Consider the following 26,799-nt stretch of genomic DNA (forward strand, 5'->3'; position numbering starts at 1 on the left):
TAGGAGTACATTAGAAAGCTGCTTAAAACTGCTGCTTTTTTCTGAATCATGACAGAAAAAATATGGGTTTCATATTCCTTTAAAGGGATAGGAAATTCAAAATAAAACTTGCATGATTCTAATAGAGCATGTCCATTTAACTATATTTTATTTGCTGTTTAGAGAGGTTAAATGACATATAAATATTTGTGTCACTGGCTGTGTAATTGTATTAATGGTAAAAAGAAATCAAATAATTGCCTGAGAGTGACAGATGACTGTCAGACGCCATTTCTGCACTGTGGAGAATCTTTCCACAGTGCAGAAATGGCGTCTGACTGTCATCTGTCACTCTCAGGCAATTATTTGATTTCTTTTTACAATTAATACAATTACACAGCCAGTGACACAAATATGTATATGTCATTTAACCTCTCTAAACAGCAAATAAAATATAGTTAAAGTGTGTGTTGTAATTAATGTGCTAATTGCCCTTGTGCAACCTGCTAAATTATTTGTATATTTAAGCTACATCGATTAGGTTCATATATGGGTTTGTCGGGCATATCATAGCAAGTGCCTCACCAACCTCTGACTTCACTGCACGTCACTGATATATATATATATATAAATATCTATATGTGTGTGTGTATGTGTGTGTGTGTGTGTGTATATATATATATATATATATATATATATATATATATATAAATATCTATGTGTGTGTATATGTGTATATATATGTGTGTGTGTATGTATGTATATATATATATATATATATGTTTGTCATTAATCGAGCACGTTAGATTTTTAGATTATGAAATTAGAAGATCAATAATGCAGATAATGATTTTGTGTTGTTTTCAGGAGGTAGCAATTGCAAGTTCAGTGGTATTAATGGCAGAAGCATTTTAGATTGTAATCACTGTAAAAAAAACTACTGTCAATACCAGCCAAAGTTAAGATATTGTTACTTCTGAAAACAAGTGCAAAACTGAGATCAAGTTAGTATATTCTCACCAATTGCATCATCATGTTGTGTAATAATCATCATCTACTGTTGCAGTTTTGAAAACTAGACAACTTCTTATAATGGTGATTGTATTTTTTTTCTTCTGCTTCACCAATGTTTGTTATTCCATGATTTATTATTGTCAACTGGAAAAAATATATATATGTTCAATTTTAGCAATATTTTATATACAATACTAACTTTATATAATATCTCAAGTGACTTACTATTTAAATGACAATTCTTAACAGCATATTCTATTTATATTATACCACTATTTGTATTAAATGTTAGTTTGTGCACAAATATAGGTTACATTCCTGGAACTCCAGACTACAAAGAGAAAGAAGAAATGTACGACCAGATCCTAGACCTGAAGAAGGTAAACTTATCCTTTTAATAACCATGGCTGACTTACTATAAGGTACTGTCCCTCTTAGCATTAGTGTGTAACACACATCAATTAGTAGCACCGTCTTATAGACCTAATAACAGTAATACCTAGCTGAAGTATCCTGCAAACTGTATTCCATATAGCCATTAAAGGTATCACCACGTTGTTTTGTTTTTCTCGCAAAAATATTGATTCCGGCTATATAATTGTCTGTAAAAGGGGCATTCAACTCTATAAACTGCTATCATGCATAAGTAATTGCACAATTTCTACATGGTAAAGTTTTGCTTGAAAAAAATGTCATGTTAAAGGGACAGTCAAGTAAAAAAAAAACCTTTCTTGATTTAAATAGGGCATGTAATTTTAAAGGGATAGGAAACCCCAAAAAAAATCTTTAACTTATTAAAAACTTCTATATATAATAAATATCTTTCTAATAGGTACCTCTTTAAAATTCTCTTTTCTTTTCTTGTAATATTAATTCTAAAATTGAAATATGCGCCAAACCCATTTTACATTCATTACATGGCCCTATTACAATGTTCTACCTAGGTAGAAACATTATGACAGCCCGCATGCGTATCGAAACTATTTTATTGCAAAAGCATGCGCAGAATCGCCCTCCTCTCTCCACTTACCCAGCGGAGCGTCACGCTCTAAGCTTCGGATGCCGGTGTCATGCGATTAAAAGAAAAACAAATATGTTGGCTATGTGTTTCTTTCCAAAGTGCGCATGCGAAAATAGCAAACGTGCATGCTAAGGGGACAGACATTACATCACAGGCATATTAAAATGAACGGACACAGCCGCTTCTCCATTGGATGGGGGTGGACGCTGCATTAGCATAAACTCTTCCTCCTTTTATGGGCGGTCATTACTGCTCGTTTCAGAATAACTTAAACATTATATTGAAGGTATGTAGAAGCTTTGGTTGTAAACAAAATAGTTTTATTTAATTACTGATTTAATGTTAATTCAAATAAAGTATTTTATTTAAGCACACATGTAGAAGAATTTCTAACCCTTTAAACAACTTTCCAATTTACTTTTATCACCAATTTTGATTTGTTCTCTTGGTAATCTTAGTTGAAAGCTAAACCTAGGAAATTAATATGCTAATTTCTTAGACCTTGAAGGCCACCTCTAATCTGATAGCATTTTGACAGTTTTTCACCACTAAAGGGCGTTAGTAAAGGGCGTTAGTTTGTGTGTTTCATATAGATAACATTGAGCTCACGCATGTGAAGCTCCTAGGAGTGAGCACTGATTGGCTAAAATGCAAGTCTGTCAAAAGAACTGAAATAAGGGGGCCGTCTGCAAAGGCTTAGATACAAGGTAATTGCAGAGGTAAAAAGTATATTAATATAACCGTGTTGGTTATGCAAAACTGGGGAATGGGTAATAAAGGGATTATCTATCTTTTTAAACAACAAAAAAATCTGGTGTTGACGGTCCCTTTAAGTCTGTGTGTTCTGATGTTACAACTAACAGGTGCATATCTATGAACAACAGGACTATAAGGACTGATTGGTCACTGGCACATAAGCTTTATTGTTGGACGTGCCTCACAAGAATAAAAACATATCACAAAAATACTGCATATAAATTAAGGCAGTGCATACATATGTTTTCAGTGTTCTCCACAGAAAATGTTGCCAGCCGGGTGGCATTATAAAGTTGCTGGGTGGGGGCACTGTAATACTTTCTAATATTATAACATTTTCTGGTATCTAAAGCAAATAATTATTATTAATAATTGCAAAATTTAACATAATTGTATTTAATGATAATTTGTGCAATAAGCATTGAAAGATTTTAAAATTTGCTAATTTTAGCTTAATATTGGCTAAATTTTTACCTGGGTGGTCAGTAGAATCAGCTGGGTGGTGTGCCCATTTAAAAGGTCCTGGCGAGAACTCAGTGTTTTAGCTAAAAACAAATTGACAGCTAACTTTATTTTTGCTCAGTATAAATGTTTGTCTAAATTGGCCGCTCTTCTGCAAATTGTATTTTCTTTTCTGACATGGCGGTTGGTACTGGTAGTAAGAGTGTGTACTGCCTATGATGTTGAAGATGATAGTGCACTCCAGTTCCTCTGCTATAGAGGTAAAGTGCTTCCTATAACCTTCATTCTACAGATGCGACAAATAAAAAAACCTGACTAACCAATAAAAAATAAATAAATGCTTTTCTATGTATGATTCTGTATAACTTGTTGTTAGCCACAGCCTGTCTTGGTGGCAGAATCTCAGCACACTGTGATATTTTGACCTCACAGTAATTAGTGTTTTCTTCTTTAGATGTTACAGGCTCAGAAGTCTGAAAGTGATATACTGAAAACAAAGCTCAGACGGCTAGAAGAGGAGAACAGCAGGAAAGATCGCCAAATCGAGCAACTTCTTGATCCAGCTAGGGTAAGTTACAATATGTCCTTATACATATTAATTTCATGTAGCTACCAATAATCCATGTTGCATTTCAGATACTATGCGTTGTAGGATTATGTGCTTATACTTATATATGGAAAGTTTTCTGTTTGAAGAGAGGCTTTTTTTGTCACATATTTTTAGCTCTAGATTATTCCCCACCAACCGGGTGTTTCATTTAAATCAATTCATAACCGATTAATTTAGCGCATAAATAAAAAATATAGAGGGTAAAAAGGGAATAGAAAGTACAGAAACATTAATAAATTACTTATAGTCTGATCTTAGCTACTAAGAATGCAGCAATATTTAGATCTTCTTTGTCTACATAAATCTAAATTGCTTTGCTATGTGGCCATTATTAGATCCTTTCTTATAAAAAACAGTACTCACTGCCTACGCTACATATTTCAAAAATTAGATTACAAAAGATAAAGGTTCCCTTTCCAAAACAAGTAATTTGATCATGTATGTTTTTATATAGCATTATGAAAAATTTGTATAATATAATAAACACTGCTTTTACAAACACAGGAGGTATTTATGCATTTTAATACAAAATTAAAAAATATAAAATAATTAATGAAGTTCCTATTTAAAGTGATCAGAGAATGCTGTCATTCAAATCAATTGGTTTTATTTTGGATAATAAATGGTGGTGCTCTTGTCTGAAGGAGGGAATTGCTTGATTAAAGGGACACTAAACCCAATTATTTTTCTTTCATGAGTCAGATAGAGCATGCAATTTTAAGCAACTTTCTAATTTACTAATATTATAATTTTTTCTTTGTTCTCTTGCTATCTTTATTTGAAAATGAAGGCATCTAGGCTAAGGAGCCAACATTTTTATGGTTCAGCACCATGGACAGCACTTGTTTATTGGTGCTGTCCAATCAGCAAGCACAACCTAGGTTGTTCAGAAAAAAATGGGCCGGCATCTAAACTTACATTCTTGCTTTTCAAATAAACATACCAAGAGAATTAAGAAAATGTGATAATAGGAGTAAATTAGAAAGTTGCTTAAGATTGCATGCTATATCTGAATCACAAAAGAAAAAAATTGGGTTTAGTGTCCCTTTAATGATCTGATCACATACAGGATGGGTGCAAGCAGGTACAGCAGGCGGTATCATTGGAAGAATATGTGGTACATTTTTAGGGGAGTATAAAGTGTCTTTTACATATTTTGAAAGATGGTGATTGTAGAAGAGGAATATTTTTTCAGAAACTGAAGCAGTGACATATTTTCACAATTTTTATTTTCAAGCACACCAAATATAACTAAAATGAAATTATATAAAACTGGCTAACATGCAGTCCTTTAAAAACTAAATTGCTAAGTCATGGCCTTCTATTAAAATTTACATGTAAGTGATACATTGACATAAATTCATATTTCCCACAGCAATATGAAAAGTAATTGCTGTGAAAAGAAATACATTGAAATAAATTCATATTTCCCACAGCAATATGAAAAGAAATGCATATATTTATTAAGAAAATACAAACTTACCAGCAATGTTTTACTTCAAACCAAGCCACTCTCACACACTATTCTTTAAATTTATTTAAGGCCATTTAACAAGTGGCGCTCTAATAAAAGTGCGGAATGTGATGAGCAATATCACTAACATTAGAGTGAAACTTTATATTACAAATCGACGGTAAATCCAATTAACCAGAGAAGGGTGAGCGCGGATAACATCGCACTAGCGCAACTGTGCTAAATAGCGATCATATTACAAGCTGAAAGTTATAGGTTGTGCTCGAGCGCAAAGCAAAACTGCTCTCAAATATTTAGCAAGAACTGAGACCTGAAAGTGTAAGGGTTAAACATTTTTTTGACAAGACACATCCAAAGCATGTTAAAATAAAGTATTATACTCATATATTAAAATGTTGATAAAAACGTTTTAAAATGGTTAAAAAGGGATATAGTATATGGCAAAGTGTTTGACTAGAAAAGCTTCCAATGTGTGTGTGTATGTATTTCTAAATATGTGTGTGTGTACATGTATATTTGTGTTTATTTGTATAACTATGTATGTGTACAACACACACACACACACACACACACACACACATAGACATATATATATATATATATATATATAGAAAGAAAAAACAGACTTGCACTCGCTGGTCTTTTTAGTGAAATAATTTACTGCAAAATTGTGACGTTTCGAGGACAAAATCCCCTTCCTCAGACAATGTGTTTAACAAACAAAAGTGACTTTATACACTGTGTAACTGAAACCCCTCCCCTCAATTAGACAAAAAACCGCCAAATTGTAACCATGGTGACCACTGAGTCACATTGTACACAACAAGTATTTACCATATAGAATATGTGTTATCGTATAACCATATATAGATAGATGAGCCATCCTGGCTCAACCAAAACAGTGACAGCCCAAGTGCACGTTATGAAAACTGTGATGCAATGAAAACGAGCATGGAAAACAAACAGATCCCTTAGTGAGTGTGCTGAGAGATACCATTCGTTCATTCATACTATCCTATGATACTCATTAGAGCATTAAAGTTGTTAAAGAGAAATGACAAATCGCCAATGTTTTACTCACCCGAGAAGGGACATAACCCACAGACTCAGGAGCCGTTCACTGCCGCATCGGCAAACAACGCCGGGTAGAGAACCCGGAACACAGTATCACGTAGGTCTCTCACGTGGGGGGCAATCGGCCAATCACCAGGATTGTTTACCGTTGCCACAGTGACCAGAAGCCGCAAGTCGCACGTAAACTCTACAGCCCTAAAATAAACACAGAAGTTGAAAATTGACTTGATAGAGTTACGGTAGCACTTGCCCTTAAGTTATAGCAGAGTACAGCACATACAGAGGATCCGACAATCAAAGATGCACAATCAACTGTCAGTACGTATCACCACGGTCAGAAACTCGTTGTGACCTCAATAGTCATTGGATCGAAAATTCTATCAGCCAAACACATCCTCCAACTAGAAGTAGAAAGTCAAAGTAAAGAGTACAGAGTAAACAGTAAAAAGTAAAAAATATATTATGGAGCTGTGATAACACCATTGACCTTATTTGCCATAATGTGCCATAAACCCCATGTATATTACTATTGTAGCCCTAGGTATCACAAAGATGAGGACTAAGACAAGATGCAGCTAACAGAGTTAGAACTATCAAAAATAAGAATCACCCCCAAACGGAAAAGTAGAGAATAGAAATGAAGATTAAAAAACAGGGAGATCAGAAAAACAGATAGTTACATACAACTGTACACCATATATCACAATATCACCCCAACAAAGAGAAGATAAATAAACATAGATCAAAGCCCACATCACCACTACAGGTGTAAAAAGGAAAATAAAATAAAAAGGAAAATAAAAAGAAAAATGAGGGACTTAGGTGAGTTTAGCTGGATGGTACGTGGACTCTCCCAAACAAATTTTTCTTGTATTTGTTAGTAGCACAGTCTATGGAAAAACACTTCAGACTGTAGAATTTTTTTTTAAAAATTATAAAAAACAGTGCCAATCAAACATAATGTTCAGTCCCTGTGGATGAAGAGTGTTTAATCGAAAGATCCACTTAGCCTCAATTTGTAGGAGGAGTGTATCCCTGTCACCCCCTCGCCTCAGTGGGGGGACATGGTCTATTAGTGTAAATCTTAGATCCTGGAGGCCATGGCCTTTTTCCACAAAGTGTCTAGCCACTGGCTGGTCACTCGAACCCTTTTTAAGGGCTGTCCTGATTGAAGACCTATGGTTGGCAAACCGAGTTCTGGCATCATCTGTGGTTTTACCCACATAGAAACGCCCACAGCTGCAGTTCAATAAATAAACCACATGTGTAGTGGTACACGTTAATACATGTCTGATCTTGTATCTCTGGTTACGGTGTGGATGGCCAAAGGTGGCCCCTGGGATCATAGAATGGCAGGTCGTGCATCCCAAGCACCTATAACACCCTGGTTTCTTTTTCTGTGACAGCCATGTCTCATGGGTATAGCAGTGAATCGGATCCGTTAGCATCAGGAGATCTTTAAGGTTCTTATTACGTTTGTACCCCACTCTAGGGTGTTGCCAATTGTTGAATGGGAGTGATGGATCACCCTGCACAATGTGCCAATGTTCTCTTAATGACTTTCCCAGAGATCTCGTCAAGGGACTATATACAGTTGTGAATGTCATTCTCTTCTCATCATTGTTCCTAGATGTAGTCAGGGTTTTGTCATCATTCTCAGCTTGTACTCTACTCTGATAGACCAGACGGGGATTGTATCCTCTTTGTGTGAAGCGTTGTTGCATTTCTTCAAGTTGCTGATCTCTTCTAGTCTTATCGCTATTGTTCCTAATCGTCCGGAAGAGTTGGGCTTTCGGGATTGCTTTAAGGAGTGCTGCTGGGTGGTTACTAGTAGCATGCAGAATTGAATTTCTGTCGGTCGGTTTCCTGAATAGTGAAGTCCCCAGTTGACCATTGTCTGTTTTGAAGATATTGAGGTCTAGGAACTCAATATTTGACATATCATGCTTCAGCTTGAATTTAACTGGATTACAAAGAGAGTTCAGCTGTGAAAACCATGTTTCAAGCTCAGAGACTGTGCCACTCCAGACAATAAGCAGGTCGTCAATGTACCTTTTATAGAATAGTACTTCAGGCTTATGGTAGATTCCCATCACCACTGTTTCGTAATGCTCCATAAAGATGTTCGCTAGTGAGGGGGCCACATTTGATCCCATGGCCGTACCAGAAATTTGTTGGTGGTACTTTCCCTCAAACTTAAAGTAGTTTAGCCGCAGACTTAGATCTAGCAGTCTAATTAGGAAGTCCCTCGGAGGGCCCACATACGGATATCTATCCAAAGCATCAGACACTAGTTGCTTCCCTGCCTCATGCGGGATGATAGTGTAAAGACTATTAACGTCAGCCGTTACCAGGATACACGGCTCTTGGAACGTAATAGTTCTTATCTCTTCAATGAGTTGTGTGGAATCCCTAAGGTAAGACCTCATATTTTTCACCAGTGGTTGTAGAAAAACGTCCACAAAAATGGCTAGCCTTGAAGTGATGGAATCACGGGCAGAGACGATAGGCCTACCAGGAGGCCTTTCCAAGTCTTTATGGATCTTGGGGAGTGTGTATAAAATTGGGCACACTGGATGCTTGATCTTCAAGAACCCCACTGTGTCCTCATCAATCCATCCTTCATGAAATCCTTCTTGCACAACCTGGTCAATGAGTATTTGAAATTGCTTAGTAGGATCCATACTTAGTGCTTTGTAGGTGTCAGTGTCACTAAGTTGGTGCTTAATCTCCTCACTGTAGTACTTGTAATTTAGTACCACCACTGCTCCACCCTTGTCCGCAGTACGGATAACAATTTCCGGATCTTTAGAAAGTGTAAAAATTGCTTCTTTTTCTTGTGCGGATAAGTTGTTATGAAATCTGTTGGATCTATAATTTTCCAAATCCTGCGAAACCAATCTCATATAGGTTTTGATGCTCGCATTGTTGCTTGAAGGGTCAAAGAAGCTCCTAGTTTTAAATATTTGTTGGTTTCCATCCGTAGAGTAATCTTTAAAAAATTCTTTCAGTCTAAGTGACCTTTGGAATTTTTGGCAATCAATATAAGTAGTGAAGTCATCGCCTTTATCTGATGGCACAAAGCTTAAGCCTCTATTCAAGATACTTCTCTCCGCCAAAGAGAGGACTCTATCACTGATATTCACTACTAAGTCCTCCCCGGAGCTAGCAGTGGTTATTGCCTGGGTGGCAGTGGTGGCTTTTTCCCTCCAGCCGCCCCTCCGAATGTGCGGCCTCTTCCTCGGTTTTGTTGGCCGGCTCGGGTAGTGACCCCTTGAAAAACCTGGTGGCTAGAAGATTGGCCATCAGTTACTTCTCTCTGGCCTTGTGTAGCTTCTGAATCAGATCCAGAGCTACTGTCGACTGTTTGCAGCGACTGTTTTGTGTGGAATCTCTGTCTCCTACGGCGCTGTGGGAAGGGTCTTCTATTGTCACTGCCATTCAACCACCTATAAACCATTTTTTCTTTATGATCTTCAGTGACCGTTTGCAATTTTCTGTTTTTAAATTGCACCAGGGTATCTTTGTACTCTTTAATTTGAGAGGCTAACTTGTCCAGCCACTGTTCTGCGGGATCCTCGGTCATAATTGGTACTTTATCTCTCTCGCATTCCAGAATCTCCACTTTGATCCTATCAAGTTGGTTCCTGACTTCCTCTGTAACCAGAAGAATAAGGTCTAAGGAGCATTTATTGAGTATAGCGCACCAGCGCTTACAAAACTCTGGGTTGTTGCGTCCGATTGTAGGTTGGTTACGAATTCGAAAGCCCCTTGGAATCATGCGTCTTCTATAGTATTCGGACAGGTAAACCCCATGTAGTCGTAGGTCAGCTTCTTTCTTTTTTAATTTCAATATTGTCAGATAGATGGCTTGTGCTGTATTGCCACTAGTGGTCTCATCTTCAGGGTTAAACAAAATTCTGGCTGCATCATCCTCAGTGACGGTGAGAGTCTGTATGTTTTCCACATCAGTATCCATTGTGGAATCTCACAGTCTTAAGGTGGTGCAGGTGGTCAATGTGAGTGAATTAAAACAGAGTCTAATTTAGGAGCGGTCTATTCCTTGTGGGTGCAACAACAAAATTGTATAACAGTAGCAGAGATGTGCACTCTCACTTAGTGGCAGCTGCCAGGGTGCTAGTAAAGATCCATATAGAAAGAAAAAACAGACTTGCACTCGCTGGTCTTTTTAGTGAAATAATTTACTGCAAAATTGTGACGTTTCGAGGACAAAATCCCCTTCCTCAGACAATGTGTTTAACAAACAAAAGTGACTTTATACACTGTGTAACTGAAACCCCTCCCCTCAATTAGACAAAAAACCGCCAAATTGTAACCATGGTGACCACTGAGTCACATTGTACACAACAAGTATTTACCATATAGAATATGTGTTATCGTATAACCATATATAGATAGATGAGCCATCCTGGCTCAACCAAAACAGTGACAGCCCAAGTGCACGTTATGAAAACTGTGATGCAATGAAAACGAGCATGGAAAACAAACAGATCCCTTAGTGAGTGTGCTGAGAGATACCATTCGTTCATTCATACTATCCTATGATACTCATTAGAGCATTAAAGTTGTTAAAGAGAAATGACAAATCGCCAATGTTTTACTCACCCGAGAAGGGACATAACCCACAGACTCAGGAGCCGTTCACTGCCGCATCGGCAAACAACGCCGGGTAGAGAACCCGGAACACAGTATCACGTAGGTCTCTCACGTGGGGGGCAATCGGCCAATCACCAGGATTGTTTACCGTTGCCACAGTGACCAGAAGCCGCAAGTCGCACGTAAACTCTACAGCCCTAAAATAAACACAGAAGTTGAAAATTGACTTGATAGAGTTACGGTAGCACTTGCCCTTAAGTTATAGCAGAGTACAGCACATACAGAGGATCTGTTTTAATTCACTCACATTGACCACCTGCACCACCTTAAGACTGTGAGATTCCACAATGGATACTGATGTGGAAAACATACAGACTCTCACCTTCACTGAGGATGATGCAGCCAGAATTTTGTTTAACCCTGAAGATGAGACCACTAGTGGCAATACAGCACAAGCCATCTATCTGACAATATTGAAATTAAAAAAGAAAGAAGCTGACCTACGACTACATGGGGTTTACCTGTCCGAATACTATAGAAGACGCATGATTCCAAGGGGCTTTCGAATTCGTAACCAACCTACAATCGGACGCAACAACCCAGAGTTTTGTAAGCGCTGGTGCGCTATACTCAATAAATGCTCCTTAGACCTTATTCTTCTGGTTACAGAGGAAGTCAGGAACCAACTTGATAGGATCAAAGTGGAGATTCTGGAATGCGAGAGAGAAAAAGTACCAATTATGACCGAGGATCACGCAGAACAGTGGCTGGACAAGTTAGCCTCTCAAATTAAAGAGTACAAAGATACCCTGGTGCAATTTAAAAACAGAAAATTGCAAACGGTCACTGAAGATCATAAAGAAAAAATGGTTTATAGGTGGTTGAATGGCAGTGACAATAGAAGACCCTTCCCACAGCGCCGTAGGAGACAGAGATTCCACACAAAACAGTCGCTGCAAACAGTCGACAGTAGCTCTGGATCTGATTCAGAAGCTACACAAGGCCAGAGAGAAGTAACTGATGGTCAATCTTCTAGCCACCAGGTTTTTCAAGGGGTCACTACCCGAGCCGGCCAACAAAAACGAGGAAGAGGCCGCACATTCGGAGGGGCGGCTGGAGGGAAAAAGCCACCACTGCCACCCAGGCAATAACCACTGCTAGCTCCGGGGAGGACTTAGTAGTGAATATCAGTGATAGAGTCCTCTCTTTGGCGGAGAGAAGTATCTTGAATAGAGGCTTAAGCTTTGTGCCATCAGATAAAGGCGATGACTTCACTACTTATATTGATTGCCAAAAATTCCAAAGGTCACTTAGACTGAAAGAATTTTTTAAAGATTACTCTACGGATGGAAACCAACAAATATTTAAAACTAGGAGCTCCTTTGACCCTTCAAGCAACAATGCGAGCATCAAAACCTATATGAGATTGGTTTCGCAGGATTTGGAAAATTATAGATCCAACAGATTTCATAACAACTTATCCGCACAAGAAAAAGAAGCAATTTTTACACTTTCTAAAGATCCGGAAATTGTTATCCGTACTGCGGACAAGGGTGGAGCAGTGGTGGTACTAAATTACAAGTACTACAGTGAGGAGATTAAGCACCAACTTAGTGACACTGACACCTACAAAGCACTAAGTATGGATCCTACTAAGCAATTTCAAATACTCATTGACCAGGTTGTGCAAGAAGGATTTCATGAAGGATGGATTGATGAGGACACAGTGGGGTTCTTGAAGATCAAGCATCCAGTGTGCCCAATTTTATACACACTCCCCAAGATCCATAAAGACTTGGAAAGGCCTCCTGGTAGGCCTATCGTCTCTGCCCGTGATTCCATCACTTCAAGGCTAGCCATTTTTGTGGACGTTTTTCTACAACCACTGGTGAAAAATATGAGGTCTTACCTTAGGGATTCCACACAACTCATTGAAGAGATAAGAACTATTACGTTCCAAGAGCCGTGTATCCTGGTAACGGCTGACGTTAATAGTCTTTACACTATCATCCCGCATGAGGCAGGGAAGCAACTAGTGTCTGATGCTTTGGATAGATATCCGTATGTGGGCCCTCCGAGGGACTTCCTAATTAGACTGCTAGATCTAAGTCTGCGGCTAAACTACTTTAAGTTTGAGGGAAAGTACCACCAACAAATTTCTGGTACGGCCATGGGATCAAATGTGGCCCCCTCACTAGCGAACATCTTTATGGAGCATTACGAAACAGTGGTGATGGGAATCTACCATAAGCCTGAAGTACTATTCTATAAAAGGTACATTGACGACCTGCTTATTGTCTGGAGTGGCACAGTCTCTGAGCTTGAAACATGGTTTTCACAGCTGAACTCTCTTTGTAATCCAGTTAAATTCAAGCTGAAGCATGATATGTCAAATATTGAGTTCCTAGACCTCAATATCTTCAAAACAGACAATGGTCAACTGGGGACTTCACTATTCAGGAAACCGACCGACAGAAATTCAATTCTGCATGCTACTAGTAACCACCCAGCAGCACTCCTTAAAGCAATCCCGAAAGCCCAACTCTTCCGGACGATTAGGAACAATAGCGATAAGACTAGAAGAGATCAGCAACTTGAAGAAATGCAACAACGCTTCACACAAAGAGGATACAATCCCCGTCTGGTCTATCAGAGTAGAGTACAAGCTGAGAATGATGACAAAACCCTGACTACATCTAGGAACAATGATGAGAAGAGAATGACATTCACAACTGTATATAGTCCCTTGACGAGATCTCTGGGAAAGTCATTAAGAGAACATTGGCACATTGTGCAGGGTGATCCATCACTCCCATTCAACAATTGGCAACACCCTAGAGTGGGGTACAAACGTAATAAGAACCTTAAAGATCTCCTGATGCTAACGGATCCGATTCACTGCTATACCCATGAGACATGGCTGTCACAGAAAAAGAAACCAGGGTGTTATAGGTGCTTGGGATGCACGACCTGCCATTCTATGATCCCAGGGGCCACCTTTGGCCATCCACACCGTAACCAGAGATACAAGATCAGACATGTATTAACGTGTACCACTACACATGTGGTTTATTTATTGAACTGCAGCTGTGGGCGTTTCTATGTGGGTAAAACCACAGATGATGCCAGAACTCGGTTTGCCAACCATAGGTCTTCAATCAGGACAGCCCTTAAAAAGGGTTCGAGTGACCAGCCAGTGGCTAGACACTTTGTGGAAAAAGGCCATGGCCTCCAGGATCTAAGATTTACACTAATAGACCATGTCCCCCCACTGAGGCGAGGGGGTGACAGGGATACACTCCTCCTACAAATTGAGGCTAAGTGGATCTTTCGATTAAACACTCTTCATCCACAGGGACTGAACATTATGTTTGATTGGCACTGTTTTTTATAATTTTTTAAAAAAATTTCTACAGTCTGAAGTGTTTTTCCATAGACTGTGCTACTAACAAATACAAGAAAAATTTGTTTGGGAGAGTCCACGTACCATCCAGCTAAACTCACCTAAGTCCCTCATTTTTCTTTTTCTTTTCCTTTTTATTTTATTTTCCTTTTTACACCTGTAGTGGTGATGTGGGCTTTGATCTATGTTTATTTCTCTTCTCTTTGTTGGGGTGATATTGTGATATATGGTGTACAGTTGTATGTAACTATCTGTTTTTCTGATCTCCCTGTTTTTTAATCTTCATTTCTATTCTCTACTTTTCCGTTTGGGGGTGATTCTTATTTTTGATAGTTCTAACTCTGTTAGCTGCATCTTGTCTTAGTCCTCATCTTTGTGATACCTAGGGCTACAATAGTAATATACATGGGGTTTATGGCACATTATGGCAAATAAGGTCAATGGTGTTATCACAGCTCCATAATATATTTTTTACTTTTTACTGTTTACTCTGTACTCTTTACTTTGACTTTCTACTTCTAGTTGGAGGATGTGTTTGGCTGATAGAATTTTCGATCCAATGACTATTGAGGTCACAACGAGTTTCTGACCGTGGTGATACGTACTGACAGTTGATTGTGCATCTTTGATTGTTGGATCCTCTGTATGTGCTGTACTCTGCTATAACTTAAGGGCAAGTGCTACCGTAACTCTATCAAGTCAATTTTCAACTTCTGTGTTTATTTTAGGGCTGTAGAGTTTACGTGCGACTTGCAGCTTCTGGTCACTGTGGCAACGGTAAACAATCCTGGTGATTGGCCGATTGCCCCCCACGTGAGAGACCTACGTGATACTGTGTTCCGGGTTCTCTACCCGGCGTTGTTTGCCGATGCGGCAGTGAACGGCTCCTGAGTCTGTGGGTTATGTCCCTTCTCGGGTGAGTAAAACATTGGCGATTTGTCATTTCTCTTTAACAACTTTAATGCTCTAATGAGTATCATAGGATAGTATGAATGAACGAATGGTATCTCTCAGCACACTCACTAAGGGATCTGTTTGTTTTCCATGCTCGTTTTCATTGCATCACAGTTTTCATAACGTGCACTTGGGCTGTCACTGTTTTGGTTGAGCCAGGATGGCTCATCTATCTATATATGGTTATACGATAACACATATTCTATATGGTAAATACTTGTTGTGTACAATGTGACTCAGTGGTCACCATGGTTACAATTTGGCATTTTTTTTGTCTAATTGAGGGGAGGGGTTTCAGTTACACAGTGTATAAAGTCACTTTTGTTTGTTAAACACATTGTCTGAGGAAGGGGATTTTGTCCTCGAAACGTCACAATTTTGCAGTAAATTATTTCACTAAAAAGACCAGCGAGTGCAAGTCTGTTTTTTCTTTCTATATGGATCTTTACTAGCACCCTGGCAGCTGCCACTAAGTGAGAGTGCACATCTCTGCTACTGTTATACATATATATATATATATATATATATATATATATATATATATATATATATATATATATATATATATATATATATATATATATACAATTTTGAGCCTCTCCCAGTCAAATACCTTGAAACATGCTATATAATTTTTTATTAATTTGTAACATGTTTTAATGTTTTTTTAAATAGTAATAATTGCAATTCCTATGTTCTTTACTTTAGAATTTGTTTTTTATTTTTTTATTTTTAAATAAATATATATATATATATATATATATATATATATATATATTTATTTTAGGTATAGACATATATTTTACAACAAAATATTCATATATTTATATAGAAATATGTATATTTAAAAATAAAAAGAACATTTTCTTCTTCTGAAGATTTTTAAAGTATTCCTAACGCACCTTTCGGCTTTAGCACAGTTTATCTAGTGCAGTGTTGGGTTAGTATGCGAGCAATAAATAGAAAAGGCTTTCTTCAGCATGCCCATAGAGGTCTATGGGAAGAGGGAGTTAGTGTGGTTGTGTTATCTGAAGTCCTGAAGTTAGCGCGCCTGAGTCTTACGCTAACTTTTTACTTTCAACTTGTAATATGCATGCTAATCTGGCTGTGCTCATTTTTTGCTTTAAACTCAGCGCTCAAGCAAAAAAAAAAAAAAAAATAGCATGCCCTTATTGTTTTAAGTTGCTGCCACCAAGCAAGTTATGTATTGCTCTGAAGAGCTTTTTCTTGGGGCAGCTGTAAGGAGTCAACAAAAGTCCTACTCTATAGCGATGCTCAACCTGGTTGCTGCAGCCTCTAACTAGTTGCACTAACACAACTTCCTTCTTGGCCATAATGAATGCAATCTAAAAAAAATGCATGCACACGTTTTTGTTCTAGCAAATCAAAGGGTTTTCTTTTTGTAGTGGAAGAAATTAATTGAAGCTACAGCATCACTTCCATATCGTGTTAAATCTTTTAACTCTCTGTACAAATTACCTAGATTAAAATATCTAATTTACCCTGTAATATTTTCATGGTGCCACCTTAAAAACTTGATTTTGCACCATTATAATTTCTTTAAATTGAAAAGTTCAATTTTTAGAACATTTGTAATTTTTTAAGACCCTTTTCTACACTTTTATTAGAACTGAAGCTAACATTCTCAATTGATGGAATAATGCTTTAGAATCCCCATAAAATACAGTTTGCCATCTAAATATGCAAATGTGTGATACTACATTAATAACAGAATGAATCTTAAATAAATGTGCTGTTTCTCTTGTTAAGTGTATCCAGTCCACGGATCATCCATTACTTGTGGGATATTCTCATTCCCAACAGGAAGTTGCAAGAGGACACCCACAGCAGAGCTGTAATATAGCTCCTCCCCTAACTGTCATAGCCAGTCATTCTCTTGCAACTCTCAACAAGCTAGGATGTTGTAGGAGAGAGTGGTTAAATATAGTTAGTTTATTTTCTTCAATCAAAAGTTTGTTATTTTTAAATAGTACCGGAGTTGTGCTATTTTATCTCAGGCAGTAAATAGAAGAAGAATCTGCCTGAGGTTTCTATGATCTTAGCAGGTTGTAACTAAGATCCATTGCTATTCTCACATATGTCTGTGGGGATTACACAGATGAGGTAACTTCAGCGAGAGAATGGCGTGCAGTTTATTCTGCTATCAGGTATGTGCAGTTATATTTTTTTCTAGAGATGGAAAACACTAGAAAATGCTGCTGATACCGGATTAATGTAAGTTAAGCCTGAATACAGTGATTTAATAACGACTGGTATCATGCTTACTCCCAGGGGTAATACCCTTATGATATTGCAATATAAACGTTTGCTGGCATGTTTAATCGTTTTTATATATGCATTGGTGATAAAAACTTTATTGGGGCCTAGTTTTTTCCACATGGCTGGCTTAAATTTTGACTAGAAACAGTGTTACTGAGGCTTTCCACTGTTATAGTATAAAAGTTACAGTTGGTGCAGTTAAAATTACAAACTGTGACATCCAGCTTCCCTCAGCAGTCCCCTGCATGCTATAGGACATCTCTAAAGGGCTCAAAGGCTTTCCAAAGTCGTTTATTGGGGAAGGTAGGACCACAGCTTGCTGTGGCAGTTGGTTGTGACTGTTAAAAAAAAAAAAAAAAAAAAAGTCTATTTCGCTTTTTGAACTAAGGGGTTAATCATCCATTTGCAAGTGGATGCAATGCTCTGCAAGCCTATTACATACACTGTAAAAATTTCGTTTGATTTACTGCATTTTTTCACTGTTTTTCAAATTCTGACAAAATTTGTTTCTCTTAAAGGCACAGTACCGTTTTTTATATTTGCTTGTTAACTTGATTTAAAGTGTTTTCCAAGCTTGCTAGTCTCATTGCTAGTCTGTATAAACATGTCTGACATAGAAGAAACTCCTTGTTCATTATGTTTAAAAGCCATGGTGGAACCCCCTCTTAGAATGTGTACCAAATGTACTGATTTCATTTTATGCAATAAAGATCATATTCTGTTTTTAAAAAAATTATCACCAGAGGAATCTGACGAGGGGAAAGTTATGCCGACTAACTCTCCCCACGTGTCAGACCCTTTGACTCCCGCCCAAGGGACTCACGCTCAAATGGCGCCAAGTACATCTAGGGCGCCCATAGCGTTTACTTTACAAGACATGGCGGCAGTCATGGATAATACACTGTCAGCGGTATTAGCCAGACTACCTGAACTTAGAGGTTAGCGAGATAGCTCTGGGGTGAGACAAAATGCAGAGCATACTGACGCTTTAAGAACCATGTCTGATACTGCCTCACAATATGCAGAAGCTGAGGAAGGAGAGCTTCAGTCAGTGGGTGATGTTAATGACTCAGGAAAGATACCTGATTCTAATATTTCTACATTTAAATTTAAGCTTGAACACCTCCGCGTGTTACTTAGGGAGGTTTTAGCTGCTCTGAATGACTGTGATACCATTGCAGTGCCAGAGAAATTTTGTAGACTGGATAAATGCTTTGCAGTGCCGGTGTATACTGATGTTTTTCCAATACCTAAAAGGTTTACAGAAATTATTAATAAGGAATGGGATAGACCAGGTGTGCCGTTCTCTTCCCCTCCTATTTTTAGAAAAATGTTTTCCAATAGACGCCACCACACGGGACTTATGGCAGACAGTCCCTAAGGTGGAGGGAGCAGTTTCTACTCTAGCAAAGCGTACTACTATCCCTGTCGAGGACAGTTGTGCTTTTTTAGAGCCAATGGATAAAAAATTAGAAGGTTACATTAAGAAAATATTTATTCAACAAGGTTTTATCCTACAGCCCATTGCATGCATTGCCCCTGTCACTGCTGCTGCGGCGTACTGGTTTGAGTCTCTGGAAGAGGCTTTACAGGTAGAGACTCCATTGGATGACATACTTGGCAAACTTAGAGCACTTAAGCTAGCCAATTATTTTATTTCTGATGCCATTGTTCATTTGAATAAACTAACGGCTAAGAATTCTGGTTTTGCTATACAGGCGCGCAGAGCGCTATGGCTTAAATCATGGTCAGCTGACGTGACTTTAAAATCTAAGCTACTTAACATTCCCTTCAAGGGGCAGACCCTATTCGGGCCTGGTTTGAAGGAGATTATTGCTGATATCACGGGTGGAAAAGGTTGTGCCCTTCCTCAGGACAGGTCCAAATCTAGGGCCAAACAGTCTAATTTTCGTGCCTTTCGAAACTTCAAGGCAGGTGCGGCATCAACTTCCTCTAGTAATAAACAAGAGGGAACTTTTGCTCAATCCAAGACCTGGAAAAAAGGTAAGCAGGTTAAAAAGCCTGCTGCTGCGTCTAAGACAGCATGAAGGAACGACCCCCTATCCGGTAACGGATCTAGTAGGGGGCAGACTTTCACTCTTCGCCCAGGCGTGGGCAAGAGATGTTCAGGATCCCTGGGCGTTGGAAATTATATCCCAGGGATATCTTCTGGACTTCAAAGCTTCCCCCCCAAAAGGGAGATTTCACCTTTCACAATTATCTGCAAACCAGATAAAGAGTGAGGCATTCTTACACTGTGTACGAGACCTCCTAGTTATGGGAGTGATCCATCCAGTTCCAAAGGAGGAACAGGAACAGGGTTTTTACTCAAATCTGTTTGTGGTTCCCAAAAAAGAGGGAACCTTCAGACCGATTTTGGATCTAAAGATCTTAAACAAATTCCTCAAAGTTCCGTCGTTCAAGATGGAAACTATTCGTACCATCCTACCACTGATCCAGGAGGGTCAATATATGACTACAGTGGATCTAAAGGATGCTTATCTTCACTTTCCGATACACAAAGATCATCATCGGTTTCTCAGGTTTGCCTTTCAAGACAGGCATTACCAGTTGTAGCTCTTCCCTTTGGATTAGCTACAGCCCCAAGAATCTTTACAAAGGTTCTAGGGTCGCTTTTGGCGGTCCTAAGGCCGCGGGCATAGCAGTAGCCCCTTATTTAGACGACATCCTGATACAGGCGTCAAACTTCCAAATTGCCAAGTCTCATACGGACGTAGTACTGGCATTTCTGAGGTCGCATGGGTGGAAAGTGAATGAGGAAAAGTGTTCTCTATCCCCACTCACAAGAGTTTCCTTTCTAGGGACTCTGATAGATTCTGTAGAAATGAAAATTTACCTTGACGGAGTCCAGGTTATCAAAGCTTCTAAATTCCTGTCGGGTTCTTCATTCCATTCCGCGCCCTTTGGTGGCTCAGTGTATGGAAGTAATCGGCTTAATGGTAGCGGCAATGGACATAGTGCCGTTTGCACGCTTACATCTCAGACCGCTGCAACTATGCAGGCTCAGTCAGTGGAGCGGGGATTACACAGATTTGGCCCCTCAACTGAATCTGGACCAAGAGACCAGGGATTCTCTTCCCTGGCGGCTATCTCGGGTCCATCTGTCCAAAGGTATGACCTTCGCAGGCCAGATTGGACTATTGTAACAACAAATGCCAGCCATCTAGGTTGGGGTGCAGTCTGGAACTCCCTGAAGGCTCAGGGATCGTGGACTCAGGAGGAGTCTCTCCTTCCAATCAACCATCGAGGGGGAACAAGAAGTTCCCTAGAGATGTTAGAAGTTTCAAAAATAATTCAATGGGCAGAGATTCACTCTTGCCACCTATCAGCTATCCATATCCCAGGTGTAGAGCACTGGGAGGTGGATTTTCTAAGTCGTCAGACTTTTCATCCGGGAGAGTGGGAACTCCATCCGGAGGTATTTGCACAACTGATTCTCCGTTGGGGCAAACCAGAACTGGATCTCATGGCGTCTCGCCAGAACGCCAAGCTTCCGTGTTATGGATCCAGGTCCAGGGATCCCAAGGCGACACTGATAGATACTCTAGCAGCGCCCTGGTCTTTCAACCTGGCTTATGTGTTTCCACCGTTTCCTCTGCTCCCTCGACTGATTGCCAAGATCAAGCAAGAGAGAGCATCGGTGATTCTGATAGCACCTGCGTGGCCACGCAGGACCTGGTATGCAGATCTAGTGGACATGTCATCCTTTCCACCATGGTCTCTGCCTCTGAGACAGGACCTTCTACTTCAGGGTCCTTTCAACCATCCAAATCTAATTTCTCTGAGGCTGACTGCCTGGAGATTGAATGCTTGATTTTATCAAAGCGTGGCTTCTCCGAGTTATTGATACCTTAATACAGGCACGAAAGCCTGTCACCAGGAAAATTTACCATAAGGTATGGCGTAGATATCTTTATTGGTGTGAATCCAAGGGTTACTCATGGAGTAAGGTCAGGATTCCTAGGATTTTATCTTTTCTCCAAGAAGGTTTGGAAAAAGGATTGTCAGCTAGTTTCTTAAAGGGACAGATTTTTGCTCTGTCTATTCTTTTGCACTAGCTTCTGGCAGATGTTCCAGACGTTCAGGCATTTTGTCAGGCTTTAGTTTGAATCAAGCCTGTGTTTAAACCTGTTGCTCCACCATGGAGCTTAAACTTGGTTCTTAAGGTTCTTCAAGGAGTTCCGTTTGAACCTCTTCATTCCATACATAAACTTTTATCTTGGAAAGTTCTTTTTTTTTTTTTTTTTTTTTGGTAGCTATTTCCTCGGCTAGTAGAGTCTCTGAGCTATCTGCCTTACAATGTGATTCTCCTTATCTGATTTTTCATACGGATAAGGTAGTCCTGCGTACCAAACCTGGGTTCTTACCTAAGGTGGTATCTAACAAGAATATCAATCAAGAGATTGTGGTTCCATCCTTGTGTTACACAATCTGGACGTGGTCTGTGCTTTAAAGTTTTACTTACAAGCTACTAAAGATTTTCGTCAAACATCTGCTTTGTTTGTTGTCTACTCTGGACAGAGGAGAGGTCAAAAGGCTTTGGCAACCTCTTTTTCTTTTTGGCTAAGAAGCTTAATCCGCTTAGCCTATTAGACTGCTGGACAGCAGCCTCCTGAAAGGATTACAGCTCATTCCACTAGAGCTGTGGCTTCCACTTGGGCCTTTAAAAATGAGGCTTCTGTTGAACAGATTTGCAAGGCGGCGACTTGGTCTTCGCTTCATACTTTTTCAAAATGTTTCAAATTTGATACTTTTGCTTCTTCAGAGGCTATATTTGGGAGAAAGGTTTTACAGGCAGTGGTTCCTTCCATTTAAGTTCCTGCCTTGTCCCTCCCTTCATCCGTGTACTTTAGCTTTGGTATTGGTATCCCACAAGTAATGGATGATCCGTGGACTGGATACACTTAACAAGAGAAAACATAATTTATGCTTACCTGATAAATTTATTTCTCTTGTAGTGTATCCAGTCCACGGCCCGCCCTGTCATTTTAAGGCAGGTAATTTTTAAATTTAAACTACAGTAACCACTACACTCTATGGTTCCTCCTTTCTCGGCTTGTTTTCGGTCGAATGACTGGCTATGACAGTTAGGGGAGGAGCTATATTACAGCTCTGCTGTGGGTGTCCTCTTGCAACTTCCTGTTGGGAATGAGAATATCCCACAAGTAATGGATGATCCGTGGACTGGATACACTACAAGAGAAATACATTTATCAGGTAAGCATAAACTATGTTTTCTATTTATAATAGCAATTTGTACTCAGATGTAAAAAATATTTTGGGACCAAATAATAAGGCTTATCTTGTTATTAATAATAGACTAATTCAAATCTAAAGAATGGAAACTAGAGATCAGAAGGTCCCAATATAATTTTTTTCCATTCTTGTGTTTGTTTTAGAGCTCAGAATTTGCAAGAAGCTTTGTGGAAAAAAGAAGTGATAGCAGTTTGGTAAGTGCTGAGTCCATTTTTGCAGATATGAAATTTCACATCTGTATTTCTTAAAGCAACATTCCAAACAAAATTAGGATGCACACTGGTGCATTTCAGTTTTGAAAATAAGCAATGTCATGTTTTTACAAAAATGTTTGTTGTAAAAGCTATATCTGTTTCAGGAGTGTATATAAATATGCTTTGTATGCCAGCATTAAACCTTTTATCATTGTTATGGCGTTCTATTCCGTCCTAACTGCGCCAGGCTTTGTCCTGAAGCCAACAGCACTTCCAGGATGCGATTGTGGTCTGGAGGGCGTGCCTAGCGTCATAGGGACGCCCCTCCTGAACCGATTCCATCATTGAAATCTCACAATTGCTTGCACGATCGCAGAATTTCAATTTGTTTACATCAGAATGTTGTTCCGATGTAGACAAATAAACCCTGTCATCAAAGGGCTAAATACAGCACTTGCTCAGAGAGCCTAGGCTGCTTGTGTCATCTGGTAATGACTCCATTTGCATAATTTCTGACATGATATACAAGCCCCACTGGCTGTTTTTGTAGCTATAGTATGTAAAATGCTGGTGCACTGAGAATATCTAGCTATTCTTCACATGTACATGCAGACAAAAATGTTAACAATAAAATGGTATGTATATTGTAAAAATGTTTCTGTCCAAAGATGTAATTCATCTATCTGCATTTCAATATTGACTGGAATGTTCCTTTAACTTAACTTTTAATTATTCAAATAAAACAATAATATTAAAGAAACAGTGTACTGTAAAATTTGTAACTCCTTCAATGTCTTCCCAATGATCCATTTTACCTGCTAGAGAGTGTTAAATTGTTTACAAATAACTCCATGTCCTTTATTATGTCATTTGAAAATAAGTAATTTTCCCTGATGGATCTGCTTCCTATACTTAAAATTTCAATTGGCCATGTAAACAAGATCTAGAAGAATAAATTTGACTACCAATGGGGAAAATGACTCATATGTACATTTTTTAATTGGTCTCTCTAAATTCTGGTATACAGACAGAGATTAGATAAGGAAGCATTTCTGTGTGTTAAAGTGATAAGATAAAGAGGTCTGATCTTCCTACAAGTTCAGTCCATTTTAATGGGTTGTGGTTTCAAAGAGAGAACTCCCCAGCTATTTCATAAACAAAAAAAACAAACAATCAATTTCCTATATGTTTTATACGCTGAAGCTGGTATAACAAGTCCTTAAAAACACATTAGGGGAAAAACATTTTTAGAGTGTACTGTCCCTTTTTAAGGATTTTTTTTTTTGTTTGGGGGGGGGGGGCTGATACATAAAGGCTAATAAGGTCCTAAGGAAGCACCCTTAAAAATCCACTGTGTGTATATATAAAAAGAAAACGCATTATGGAGAATGCACTTAAAGGTGATAACCAGGCATTGGTTCTGGAAAATGAGGATGACACTACAAATGCATTTTCTAAATTAGAACTATTGAGGTTTAAGGAGACTAATTTGTGGTGGGATATAGAGTTCCTAGAACTCTATATATCTGAACGCAAAATACCTAGGGGATTAAGAATGAAAAAATACCCCTCCTTTGCGCTCAGTAATCCAATATTTATGGAAGAATGGAATGAGAATTTAACCAACTGCTCTATAATATTGATGAAACAGTTATTAAACCACAAAAAAGTAGAAAGGGAACAGATCTTAGTTGAAATTAATAATGTTATTGAGACACTTAAACCCTTTGAATCCACTCAGAAATATATTGACTACACGAAACAACTAATTGAGACAATTGATAATCTTGACACAGTTCTATCTGAAAGAAAGGTACAAAAATACCAGAGAGATGTTAAAGATTATGAATTGAATATAGTATACTCTTGGCAACAACATAAACCGGCTAGATCAAATTGGTCATCTAGTAAGGATAATAAGAACAAAAATAAAAATAAAAAAGGTAACAAAAATAAGTCACATAAAAGCAAACATGTCACTTTTTCAAGTATAGACACTGATGGTCAAGACACCAGTGCCCAATCATCAGAAGGAGAACAGTCACAATATCTCCCTATACTAGAAAAGACCAGTTTAGATTCAAATCCTAATAGAAAAATGTTAAAAACTTTGGTTAAACCACCGGCCCAAACTAGCACCCCAATAAGACCATCAGATAAAGTTGTTAATGATCAACCTGAGTCTACTTTTCGTTACCCCAGCAGAGTCAGAAAAAATGTAAAGAAGTAGCGGTTATTAACCTCTCTGATTATATTTTGTCTAGCACAGAAACTAATTTGTTAAATAAAGGCTTGTCATATGCACCATCACATAATTTTGATTTTGTGAACACACTTATAGACATTAATAGATTTGTTCGCAAGATTGTCTTAAAAGACATTTCAAAGACAATCCAATGGATCACTTACCTCTAACAACTCATATACCTACCAAATATGATACTGTAGGACTTAGGTATACTGATTTGCTAGATCTCACTAATTTAACTTCTTTACAGCAGGAATCTATTAGAACCTGGTTTCTCAACAGCCGGGCCGTGATAGCCCTGATGGTGGGCCCCGACCTGTCATGCCCCCACTGCACACTCTTACCCCACTGCATACCAGGGGCAGACTGAGACCAATCAAGGCCCCAGGAACACTGTCTCACACTGACCAAAATGAATTACATTTTATGCAAATGAACATGGTAGCCTCCCTGCCCTGCCCCCAACAGGCCCCTCAACCTCCAGAGCCAGGACCCACAACATTAAGGTCCAGAGAAAGGGCACCCAACCTCCAGGGCCAGACCCCACACTCCATGGCCCTCACAGCGACAGACCCCCGCCAGGGCCCCCACTAAACCCACACTTTTTTTTTTGCTTAGTTACTGATAGGGCAACTGAAAACTCCAGCTTAAGGAATGCACCAGGATCTGTGGAGATGCCATTTGTGGGCCCCCCTACTTGCTGGTACCTCGGCCCAGGTCCTATTTGCCTGGCTGATCAGCCCGCCCCTGCTGCTCCCTTTATATATATAAATATATATATATACACACATACACACACTCTCTCTACCGGGCCCTAGACATGTCTAGCTAAAATTTACCGGGCCTTGAGGTCACTTTGGTTGAGAACCACTGTATTAGAACCCCTGACACCTTGGTTGACAATTGCACATCTTTTAAATTTAAAAACACATCTCACTTTTACCCAATTCATGCTAGACATCACCTATTAGATATATACCAGAGAGTAGTAGAAAAGGAACTTACTGACTTATTCAGAAACACTGAGAATAACCCTTTTAATATACCTAGGGACAACCTTACTCGACGGCAGAGACAAGCACTAATCAGACTTCAAAAAAATAAAGATCTAGTCATAGTCCAGGCTGACAAGGGAGGGGCGGTGGTGGTTTTAAATAAAAAAGATTACATAAGTGAAGTTGAGAATCAATTGAGTGATTGTATGTTATATACTAAACTAACATTCAATCCCACCACCTCCTTCAAAAATAAACTTAGCCATTTGTTGGACCATTCAATAGAACATAATTTCATGACTAGAGAATTAACAGAATATTTATATGTGGAAGAGCCGACCACCCCATACTTCCGTATTGCACCCAAAATACATAAGGGACTTAAGAATCCCCCTGGACGACCCATTGTTGCCAGCAATGGGTCTTTGTGCGAAAGATTGT

At 38.9% G+C, this 26,799-nt stretch overlaps 1 protein-coding gene across 3 annotated transcripts in view; it reads left to right on the forward strand.

Moving 5' to 3' along the window:
- Positions 1-26,799, forward strand: part of IQCE (IQ motif containing E) — a 122,600-nt gene that overhangs the window by 22,160 nt on the left and 73,641 nt on the right. For all 3 annotated transcript variants that reach the window (XM_053702622.1, XM_053702621.1, XM_053702623.1), the window contains exons 7-9: positions 1,303-1,373; positions 3,687-3,800; positions 23,065-23,115. In XM_053702622.1, the coding sequence (XP_053558597.1) occupies positions 1,303-1,373; positions 3,687-3,800; positions 23,065-23,115 (236 nt within the window). The remainder of the gene's footprint in view (positions 1-1,302; positions 1,374-3,686; positions 3,801-23,064; positions 23,116-26,799) is intronic.

The sequence above is a fragment of the Bombina bombina genome, chromosome 2 (assembly GCF_027579735.1).
Source record: "Bombina bombina isolate aBomBom1 chromosome 2, aBomBom1.pri, whole genome shotgun sequence".
Taxonomy (NCBI): domain Eukaryota; kingdom Metazoa; phylum Chordata; class Amphibia; order Anura; family Bombinatoridae; genus Bombina; species Bombina bombina.